At 42.5% G+C, this 11,144-nt stretch overlaps 1 protein-coding gene and 1 non-coding gene across 2 annotated transcripts; one reads left to right on the top strand and one right to left on the bottom strand.

The window, feature by feature from the left end:
• The first annotated feature begins 517 nt into the window (after positions 1-517).
• On the top strand, positions 518-10,343 carry TBPL2 (TATA-box binding protein like 2). Its single transcript, XM_074865259.1, has 7 exons — positions 518-566; positions 3,531-3,939; positions 4,948-5,035; positions 5,723-5,814; positions 6,686-6,853; positions 8,401-8,495; positions 10,213-10,343. Exons 1-7 carry the CDS (start codon positions 518-520, stop codon positions 10,290-10,292), a joined length of 981 nt encoding a protein of 326 aa, XP_074721360.1. The 3' UTR covers positions 10,293-10,343.
• TRNAG-UCC (transfer RNA glycine (anticodon UCC)) lies at positions 617-688 on the bottom strand. The gene has a single exon. It is a non-coding gene; the product is annotated as a tRNA-Gly (tRNA).
• Positions 10,344-11,144: the final 801 nt, after the last annotated feature.

The raw sequence follows: 11,144 nt of genomic DNA on the forward strand, positions 1-11,144 counted from the left end.
GAGAATAGGCCATTTCATTGCAATGCCTTGAGTTTGAGGTTTATGATTTTAGACTGGGGCTCATCTCAAAGGACCAGGTGTGCCTTATCGCAGTTGATGAGGCAGGTGGGAGAAATTAAGGGCATATTACACTTGGTCGCTGAAAACCATCAGCTACAAGTGACACACTATCTTTGTAAGATCTAAGCTGCAGCGCTGACCCCCATTTATCTCCCCCACACAGAGGGGATCAGGCTCAAGAGCAGGTTGTGTTTGTAAGCTTATATAAAGCACATGAGAGCACCCAGATTTCTTTAGCCATTCCACCCGATGGAGCAAGACCTTGCGGGCAGCCCTGTCAAGGGCAGGTGAAAGGCTCAAAGGCTGCTTGATGGGGGTGAAAAAATCACAGCCGGGAGGGACCGTGTATTTAAAATCAGCTGTGCTGGCTCCTCTCCCTGCCCCCAGTACCGTCCCTCGGGCTTAAAGCTGGGCCCGGGGGTGGTGTTGGGGGGTCTGGGGGCGGGTGGTTGCGCCCATGGACGGTAGCTCGCTGCTGGAGCGGTACCTGGAGCGCTGCGACGGGCAGGTAAGTACGGGAGGGGAAAAAAAAAAATAAAAATAGCAAGAAATAAGCTGCGTTGGCCGGGAATCGAACCCGGGTCAACTGCTTGGAAGGCAGCTATGCTCACCACTATACCACCAACGCTGCGCTGAAAGAGTCTCTCGCCTGCACCTCAACTGAGGCGCCATCACTGCGCTCCTGTCTGGGTCGGGCTTAGCTGGGCTCGGCCGCCCTGTGGGGCTCCTCCTTGGCCCGGGCCAGCCTGGCCGCCATCGCCAGCCCAGCCTTGCATAGGGGAGTAGCGAGCTATAACCGTCCAGAGCTGTTGGGAGCATGGAGAAGCCTTTGGGGGGGCTCTCTGATGGGTGGGGGTCGTTCTCATCTGCTGTAAGAAGAATGCTGCTGCGTTTAAACTCTTGCTGTGGGGTGGTGCTTGTGAGGACCAGCCTGTGTGCTGGGGTGGGAGGCTCAGATCTCTTCGTGCTGGTTGGTAAATGTTTGCAGAAATGTTTTTGGTTTGGTGTTTGGAATAGCTGTCCTGGTCTCAGGTGACTGCAGAGGTAACAGGGTGAGGGACTAGGAGAGGGCTGGACTCCACAGCTGAGCATCGTCTTCACCCAGGGAACACAACTTCTTTACTCGTATTCTGTTGTAAACTACTTTTCAGCTCAGAAAAGGGCTTAACACAGGCTGTTTAAATGCAGAGACCTCCTAGCAGCAGTCAGTAAAGCCCTCCGAATATGGCCCTATAAAGTAGTGAGGTATAACCAGGGTTTTACAAATGTTACTGAGCTTTTTCTATTTCAGACTTGCTGGGATACTTGATAATAGCAGATGTGTGAGATATCACTGCAGATGAAAAAAAATAAAACCAACCCAAGGCTGTTGTTTAAAGCAGCTGGATTTGATTTACGTGTACCTGGGTTGCAGAGATTCCTGCAGTGGAAGTGAAAATGGCTCTTTCCCCTCAAGCTGCCCCAAACTTAGTGATCTCAGACAGGATCTATGTGTGAAATCTTCCTGGAGCTGCTGGGAGATGTCCAAAGCTATGTACTTGATGGGGCCTTCAAGTGAAGTTAATTAACCTAGAGTCTATAGCAATAACCCTTGGCAGCCAGCCCAATATAAACATGGTCTTGTGCCCCCTTTCACAGCCTCTGAGCATCTGTCTAACAAGAAAGCAATCCTCCCCAGCACTTAACCCTATATGGGCTTTTTCCCAGACCAGTTATATGGAAACCTGCTGAGAAAGGAAGATTTGCTTTCTGTTTCTACCTACTCTATACACTTTTTTTAAACTTGTTTTACAGCTGTTTAATACTTCCAGCCTCATACACCACTCATTTCTCCATCAGCTCCTTTTCTTTAAGCTATACCACAAACTGTGGGGTGGGGTTTTTTTGACTGTTATATTTATCACATTCTCTGATGCCACTTAGTATGATGTGTGAGTAGTCCTCCAGGTTTGCAGTGATGAGGCTTTTTTTGTACCATTTTCTCTGCATCGCAGTTAATACAAAACTTTCCTAATTAGCTCCTGTACAGATAAGCCTCAGTCCACTGGAGGTCTTGCAGAGACTGTGCCTTCCTTCCCCTGTGGCAAACTTGAAAAATATCTATTTAAAACAGATTTTAGTTATTCCATAGTATATTTTATTGGTATCTGACCTCTTAATTCTCAGATAGTGCTCTTGGATCCAGTTTCCCGAAGAGCTGAGGGGTTAAGGAGTACCTAGTCTTACTCAGTAGCACTCTGCCCTAACTGATCTCATATAGGGCTTGGTTTTAGACACAGTTTTGAACCTAGGTGTTCATGATGCTTTCAGAGCTTGACCTGATTACATCTGTATTCAAGCTAGTAAGAGTTTTCTGGGAGGATTTGTCACTTAGTAAGAGTTTTTCAAGTGTCTACTGCAAAGTAGGCGCAGAGATCTCCCCATGTACATGGTTGTGTTGCTAAGCGAGCTGATTAGCACAGCACACAGAGCAGCACTAGCTCAAGGCTGAAAAGCATTGATCTGGAAACCCTGCTCCTGCTGGAGCTCGGGCAGTTGCTGCCAACTCAAGGGCCTCCGTCTTGTGCACTGTTCCCTCTTCTGATTTGTGCTAGGACTTTTCAAGTCATTTTGGCTCTCAAGCCCAAAAAAGCCTAAATGAACACAAAACCTCCTGTATGGATCATCTAGTCCAAGCTGTCACTTGCTGTGGGTATTGGCAGAAACCACCTTCTTGAAAGAAGCTTTTCACTAACTAAAGGCTTATGCCCTAATGGAGAAGGGAAGAAATCCTCTCCTAAACTCTTGCCTCCTCAATATTATGATGCCTTTTAAATAGCTTTTAATAATAAACAGCTGATAAAGGAGGGCATTAGTATGCAAGAACTTGCTTCCAGATATGTTGTATGCTTGATCTGGGAAAAGATGCTGGCTTTGCTGATTGCGACTCGCTTAAATTAGTCGGTGACCTCCAGCAGCTGAAAGAATAAACTGCTCGTGATTCTGTGAGCTGCTGCCCTCTGTTGCACAAATCCAACACAACACTGTCCCCTGGTAGCACGGAGAGGAAACAGTAATATACTGAATGGGAGTTGAAGCCAGCCAGAAAATGCCAGCTGTCTTCCTTGGAAAAACTCGTGAGCAATTATGTTGGTTTTGTGCATAACTGAGGCACAACAACGGCTGTGAAGGGCACAGTGCCAACACTGTACCTCCAGTCGCTGCTGCAGGTATAGAGTGATTCTCAGTTTGTGGTGGTACAGGAGTACTCTAGACTGCCTTTGAAATGTGGCAGGAAAATATATCTCTCTGCTATAGAAGTCTGCTTGGCTAGCAGCATATAAAAATCCAGACACGCTTCAAATCTTAAGATTCTTCTTTGCTACAATATGTATGGGCAAAAATTATTTCAACTTCCTAATTGAATGAAGATTAGTCTCCTGACTAAAGTAAATGTTTTAATACAAGATCCTTAATGATACTTTTTTTTTAATTCAAGGATGACCTCTCAACTAGTCCTCAGCTGTTTACTCCCATGAGCCCTTATGATGTAGACCTTCCAATTCAAACAACTGAAGATGTGTTGTTCGGTTCTCAATTTAACCAGCCCAAAGAGCTTCCTACAGACTTCTCCTCTGTGGATCTCAGCTTTCTTCCAGATATTACCCAAGATAACAAAGAACAAAATCTATTTGAAGATGGTCATGAAATGCAAAAAGAGCTTGATGGGTCAACATCAAATGAGGACAGCAGTATCCTCACGGATGAAAGCAGCTTGGCCTATCCAGATGCATCTCAAGCAACTGAAGCATCTGGTGTGTGTCCTCCTCTGACACCAATGGCTCCAATGACCCCAGTGACACCTGCATCAGAAAGCTCTGGCATAGTTCCCCAGTTACAGTAAGTTTATGTAGTATTATATATCTGGCATATGTAATAGTCGTAGTTTGGCTTAAACTGCAAGGTACTGCTCTGACTTCTCAGAGAATGTAGCAAGTGTGGGTTTGTCTTAAATAAGCCTCCTCAAAAAAACTAGGGGGATGGTTAGTCCTCTGAGGAGATATGGAGCGAGTGAACTGACAGTATGAGAAGACAACTGGATGCTGTGCTGATCGGTGCAGTATAAAAATGGAAATGGCACAGAGCAATATGCAGCTTAGGAAAACAGGGGAGAGTGGACTTGATAAACATGCTGGGTGAGTATCTGAAATGCCTCTGGCTTGTTAAGGGGGAAAAGTCTCTTCTGGGAGACAAAAGATGAAGTCTCTCCACGGGAGAAGTTTTTGATAGAAATTATTTATATCTAGTATGTACTGTTAGGTACTTCAGTTTGCAGGAAGAAAAGACAAAAATACTTGAAAAGGAGGATTTCTTCCAGCAAGGAGAATGTTAAAGATGACAGCAGACTCCAGTGGTTTAAAGATGCCAGTCTGCTTTTCTGAGAGCAGAAACAGTCTGAACTGAGCAAGGGAAAGGAAGGGGCATGAAAAGAAGTGTGAGAAATTCTGGCCTCATTAAAAGGTCCTGTCCAGTGTGGAGTAGCTTATACCTGTAGAGAACAACATACCCTTACCTACCTTAAGAGTGCTGTAGTAACTCTAAACACTCAGTAATGGTTCAATTCAAAGCTATAACGCTTCAGTGATGTAGTTATTGGAAGACACACAAACTTAGTATTCAGGGACTAATACTTTCATACCTTGTTATAGCTCAGAAACTGTAATTTTGGTATTGAATTACTTAAGTTTTGCCAAAAGTAGCTTAATGCTAGAGTGGGAAAGAGGTAGGCAGGAAATAATTTGATGGCAATTATTAATTGGAGTGTGACTTCACATTAAGCTAATAATGTTGGGGGTTGGCTCTGCAGTGGCTTGTTTTTGCACTAAGAAAATTCCTCTCATTCCTCAGGAATATAGTGTCAACTGTAAACTTGGCTTGTAAACTAGATCTGAAGAACATAGCTCTGCGTGCCAGAAATGCAGAGTATAACCCAAAGGTAAATGTTAAGGACCCAAAGCTTTACCCTCCATTCCCTTTCTCGGTGCTGATGGATTCTAATATACAAATTCACCATAAGCTTTGTACTTTTTCTAAATAGCGCTGTCTTGATCCACAAGGGAAAGTCATAAAAATCTGCAACTTGGGCCTGTTAAATGAAAAGAAATACAGGGCACCACAAGGAGATTTTTTTTTTTCTTTGAAAAAAGCCCCAACAATGAGATGTTACTAAACTATTTAAGAAAGGGGATTGATTAACCCTCCCACCTGTGTCCATCTACCTCCAGCTGAAATGGCTCAAGCAGCCCTCACTGGGGGGAGGAAAGACCTGCCCTGAAACTCTTGGCTGAAGAGAATTACTGGAGTCAAACTGGTATTACATGATACTTATAGCAAGTAGCCTAGACAGTAGAAATAATGGGCTGGGAATAATGAGCTTTCTATAAGTGACTCCAGACTGCTCAACAAAATGTAAGGGACAAGGCAGTGGTCCTGTGACTGTTGTCTTAAGCCCCCTGTTCCTAGAGGGATGGGAAATAACTTCAGGGTGATCAAATAAATTTTACAAAGTAGATGCATGCTGTGTTGAGCATTGAAAGTGACAATTCTACAAAATATGAACAGAAATACAGTACCAGCTAAATCCTTCAGCTGCACTGTGTGAGGTCTCCCTTCAAATTTGTAGAGGTTTGCTGCTGTGATTATGAGAATCAGGGAACCACGAACAACAGCCCTCATCTTCAGCTCAGGAAAAATGGTCTGCACAGGAGCAAAAAGGTATTTTTTGTGTTGTTTTTCCTTCCCTTTAACATCTGGTCTTGCAGCTATGCCTACATTCTGATGAAAAATGACAGAAAACCTTGTTTAAATGATCTATCAAAGGGCTGTCATAATTGCAAGGAAAAAAGGATATTGAAAAATGTCTAACTTTCTTCACGATGGCAGTTTAGTAATTACTGAACTATGTGCTTCTGTCCCTGAATATAGATTGAGCTGAGCAAACATTGACAGAAAAGCTGCTAAAATGCCCAGGAATTGTTAAGGGATTATTTGCATTTCTCACTGACTTTAAAGTGAGTTAGGACATAACTTGTGTCTGTCAAGTCTCTCTTCAGTGTCTGTGTTCACTAGTCAACACATCTGCCTCTAGAGAAAATGGGAATTGGAGAAAAGCAGAGGTTATTTTTGTACTTGGAAGCTCTTTTCCTCAAGTTCATCAGCTGCCTTGGTTTTTTATGTCCCTAAACTGTCAGTGGGATAATGCATTAACTTACAGAACTCTTCTCCAACCCCTACCACCATCCCAAACTAGCTAGATGATTGTACTGGTGGCTGCAGTCTACCTCTTGGATCAGCTCTGAGAAGCTGTTGTAAGGAACTGAGAAAGAAACCTCTGAAGAGGGGAACTCCTGGGCAATGCAACGTGCTCCAGTGTGTTCAAACAGACCACAGGAAAGTGAATGACAAAGTGCCTTATTCCTTTTAACTCACTGAAGTGGTTCTGGGGATAGAAGCTTGCTATTTTGAGCAGTAGCGTACCTTTTCCCAGAGCACAGATTAGCACGGTGGTGGCTCTAAACTGACTTCCATCTTGAGAGCAGAAGAAAGTACTAATTGAAGCTGCTTTCCCCTTCTGCTCTGCCTTCAGTGAAGAGCAATCACGGCTCGCAGCCAGGAAGTACGCGCGTGTGGTACAGAAGCTCGGGTTCCCTGCCAAGTTCCTGGACTTCAAGATACAGAATATGGTTGGGAGCTGTGACGTGAGGTTCCCCATCCGGCTGGAAGGCTTGGTTCTCACTCACCAGCAGTTCAGCAGGTATGTGGAAGTCAGAGTTACAACCCCGTGCAACTTGGAGCAGTGTCTTTGTAAGCTGCGAACAGACTCAAATTCTGAAGCTGTACAAGCATGGCAAAAGAGAGTAATAATTAACTGGATACTGAATATCAAACGTGTCTTTTAGTGAGCAAAAAGACTTGCTTGCTGGTTCAGGAAGCATGAAATGGCTGTAGATGCCATGTGTTACAATAAAGATAGTAAGGTTTATCTTGATTGCCAGGATGACGTACCACAGCTAGCGGTAAAGCTTCCAGTGCTTGAAACACTGACTGACACAATTCAGCAGTGAAGGGCTCTTCTAAATTGCCTTCCTGTGTGGTGTTCACTGCTTTCTCCTTGCAGGGACACCATAAACACCAGCTTTAGAAACGTTGCAAGTGCGTGCACACTAGACAAGTGTTCGGTCACTCTGGGGTAAATTGGATGCACGTTAGATCTGGTTAAGATGAAGGGCTGAGGAACTGCAAGAAGCTCCTGAGTTCTTTGCCTAGTTGGTTAATAAAGAGGCTCTGGTTTTGTAAAAGCTTTCTTTGACCGTGAATATTGCTGACACAATCTTCAGTGTTGCTGCATGTCAGCAATGTGCACCATTTTCATTAATCTGAGCAGTGTTGGTGATCACAATTTTCCTATTCTCCCGTTATTGCCAAGTGCAGTATCAAACCTTAGTGGGTATTTTTCTTCACTGTAGAACCATATCAATAGGAAAATAACAAGTCTTGATTAAATACTTCAGGTTTAATTGGAGCAGCTCTTAAGCTACTTGAACCTGGTCTATGCCCTTGCTCCATTGTGAGCCTTTAATACTAAGCAGACCTCTTAACTCCTGTCAAACCAGCTGCCTCTCTGCAAGGATAAGGTTTCTAACCTTCAGACCTGAAGCCATACAGCAGCTGCAAAATACAGAACTGAAAATATAGTGTTTCTGTGATATCGCTTTGGTTCTTTCTGTCTGGATGTCTATTAGCCAGCAATTTAAAGTAAACCCGTAGTTGAGTGATGGGCATGCTGTGCCTTCAGGATTGGCTTGTTCAGAACTGGTTATTGCCATCACTGAGGAAAGGATGAAGATTTTGGCACTGACAAAATCAAAATTCAGTTGTGTTTTTTAGCACTGCGTTTAATATTTTGCATTTAATTTGAGGACTAAATATATATTAAAGATTCACTTGGCTGTTGTCTTGTCTTAGTTGCACAAGATGCTTCCTGATAAGGGCTCTTTGCAAACTAGGAAGGGTTTGAGTACTGTTTGAAGATTACAATAATGGTTCCAAGGCTATGGAAAATCATTCAGAAGTGGCTCAGAAGTCTTTAAGAGTAAGCATGAAGAACTCCTACCAGCTCCAGCTGGGATTACTAGGTTTCTCTTGAAGATGTCTAAAACCTGACCTGCCTTTCTCTGGTTAGCTAGCTAAAATCTGTGGGTTTAATTACTCTATTGTTAGTATAATTAAAGATCAGTTTATGCATACTGCACTGAAACGGTATTTGCATTTTACTAATCTTACCTGCTTGCTTTGAAACAGCTATGAACCTGAACTATTTCCTGGCCTTATTTATAGGATGGTCAAACCAAGGATAGTGCTGCTTATCTTTGTGTCTGGAAAAGTTGTACTGACGGGTAAGTGGTCTCCCACTGTGTATCTGTAATCAAGTGCTACCACATCCTCTGAGAAAGCCTTTAAATTGAACATTAGTTAAACTAATATCTTGCCTACTGCTGCTTATCTGTGTTTTCTGCAGATAACAATATCAGTATTGTTGCACTAGAATATCATATTGCTTTGTATAGTGTCTCAGATTTCCATGTTGTTAACCTTGAGTATCTTCGTTTTATTCAAAGCATAATACCATGTGTCAACGTACAGAATCCCAGCAGGGTGTTGATGTGCTAGTAACTACTCAAGTCACTTAAAGAGGAATATCACAGTAAACAATTTAAAATTGCTTGGACAGGAAGCAAACTTCTTAAAGCACTTCACTAAAAACATTTAGTAGGGATTATGAGAGGAAAGGGTGGAGATGTAAGAACTTGTCCCAGACTGTTTGGCAAAACACTCATGAGGCAAAAGCCTTGCTGAGTAAGCGTGCTCAGCAGATATCTGTACCTCAAATCCCACGTCAAAAAAGCTGAATTCCTGAGTGCGTGTTCCTAACGCTTTCTTTTGTAAAGCTCATGAAAATACTTTTTATTCAGATGTACTGAAAGGTAAATGGTACTAGTTCCCAGAGGATCCAAATGCTGTATGTATATTCACAACACAGCTTTGAGGTGTGTGAAAGACAAAAGAGAAGTGCCTGCCTTAGGCAGAGATTCTCACAATCATAACTCATGAATGAGCTCAGCTAACTGAAGAATGGGGCAGTCAGTACAAAGCTTAAATGCCTTCCCCTCCAATGTCCCACCACCACCTTCTTGGGTCCAGTAAAATCATACTGGCCAGTTCCATTTTGCTGATACTTGCCCTTTTGGGTACTGTAATTGCAATACCCTTGCATGTGCAGCGGGCCCAGAAGGACTAAAGTAAGTCCTTGTCTGTGAAGGCTGGGCCCAACTGTAATGACAAAACTTGAATTTGCCGAGCTGTGAGGTTTTTTTTCCCCTTATCAAAACAATAACTTAAAAATAACTTTACTTTTGAAAGTAAAAGTTGTAATGTAGGTGAATTAGTCATATCCAAGTGTGTTCTGAGGGAAAGGTTTTACACATTCATCCTGAGTGGCACTTAATCCAACTGCTAGTTCATTTAAACGCAGTATTTTTGTAGCTAATGTTTGTTGCACTAGCATGATAGAGTAGTGTCACTGCCAAGGAACATTCCTGCCTACCGCAATACAGCGTACAAGACTCGGTATTAAAGATTTGCTTGCAGTAAGATAGAAAAGGCTGGCTTTGAAATCACAGGTGCCCTAACAAAGCTTAAAAATGCTTCTCGGAACTGGAGGAGGGGAGTTCTTAAACTGTGGATCAGCTTCCCATGTTGAAATAAATACCCTTAATTTCTTTACTTACCTTATCAACAGGCAGATAATACCATGGTTATTCCAATAGCTTTTTTTTCCAAAGCCAGTGTTTTGCACCTGTCAAGAGTAGCTAACTCCTGTTTTGGTTCCACAGATTAAACAAAACTAGTCTAGTCTTAAAGCAAATCAAGCTAGAAATTGTTCTTTGTGAGGTGGCAGAAGTACGATAGAAATTCTGCCTTAGACTAATAGTAAGTTGCTTTTAAACTCCTGTGTTTCTTCATGGTTTGTAATCTTATTAAGTTTGAGTTGCATTCAGTTATTCTCAACACTCAGTTAATTCTTAATCCATTTTTTCCTAAATGTCTTTCTAGGAGCAAAAGAACGTTCTGAAATCTATGAGGCATTTGAGAGCATCTACCCCATTCTAAAAGGTTTCAAGAAAGCATCATAACACGGCCCATAAAGCAACTAAGAATAATACATGAGTTTGTACTACTATGCATGGAACAGAGCAAGGGTGTGGATTAATAAGCAAATGATGCTATTTTGAATGCTAGAAGTGCTGGTGCCTTTCTACAGACTGTGAAATGTTTGTTTTGCTTTCAGATTAGCTGTTTGTAATCCACTTGTTCTGACCACTTCTGTCAAGATGACAAATTTGCCAAATTAATGTACTTTTAATAGAATGTATATTAAGGTGGCACTTAAAAGTATTTTGTAATAGAAACCCTGTGTCTTCTCCCCTGCTACACCTCAAACTGGCTTTATCAAAATCCTCAGCTTTAAGTGTACTGAAACCTAGTTTCTGCAATGTTGTATTTTCATGTTTAAACTCAAAATATATTTTTTGTCTACAGTGTGGCTTACAAAATCCAGCATGAGTTGATTTCAGTGTTTTGAAGACCGGGATTGTAAAGGACATATACCGAATCCCTCTGATCCTACCGGTTGGATAAACTCTTGTGTGTAATGGTGGTGTTACTCCTTTTACAGAGACGTTCAAGGCCCCTGACAGTGCTGGTACATAGCTAGGAAGTCTGTGGGTGGAGGGGTAACTAATCAAATTAAGAAAATGGTACCCACTTGTATTACTGAAGTCCCCTCAGATGATGGGAGTTTGTTGCTTGGCCCAGACAAAAACATGTTGGTTAGGAACTGCCTTTAAAGTGGGCTTGAGGAAAATACAGTGGGGTTCTTGTACTTTTTTTTATGTCCAGGTGAACTCAAGGCTCCCTTTGCACAAAGGTGTCATGCTCAGAGCGGTGATGTGACTAGGAACAGTGTAAAGATTATCCCTTGGCTG

This window comes from Strix uralensis, chromosome 4, assembly GCF_047716275.1.
Source record: "Strix uralensis isolate ZFMK-TIS-50842 chromosome 4, bStrUra1, whole genome shotgun sequence".
Classification (NCBI taxonomy): Eukaryota; Metazoa; Chordata; class Aves; order Strigiformes; family Strigidae; genus Strix; species Strix uralensis.

Excerpts from the sequence above, each read along its gene's own strand:
- TBPL2 (XM_074865259.1), top strand. The coding sequence starts at position 518 with ATGGACGGTAGCTCGCTGCTGGAGCGGTACCTGGAGCGCTGCGACGGG. Across the intron at positions 567-3,530 it reads CCTGGAGCGCTGCGACGGGC|AATTCAAGGATGACCTCTCA; the intron begins AGGTAAGTACGG and ends TACTTTTTTTTT. Across the intron at positions 8,496-10,212 it reads TGGAAAAGTTGTACTGACGG|GAGCAAAAGAACGTTCTGAA; the intron begins GTAAGTGGTCTC and ends ATGTCTTTCTAG.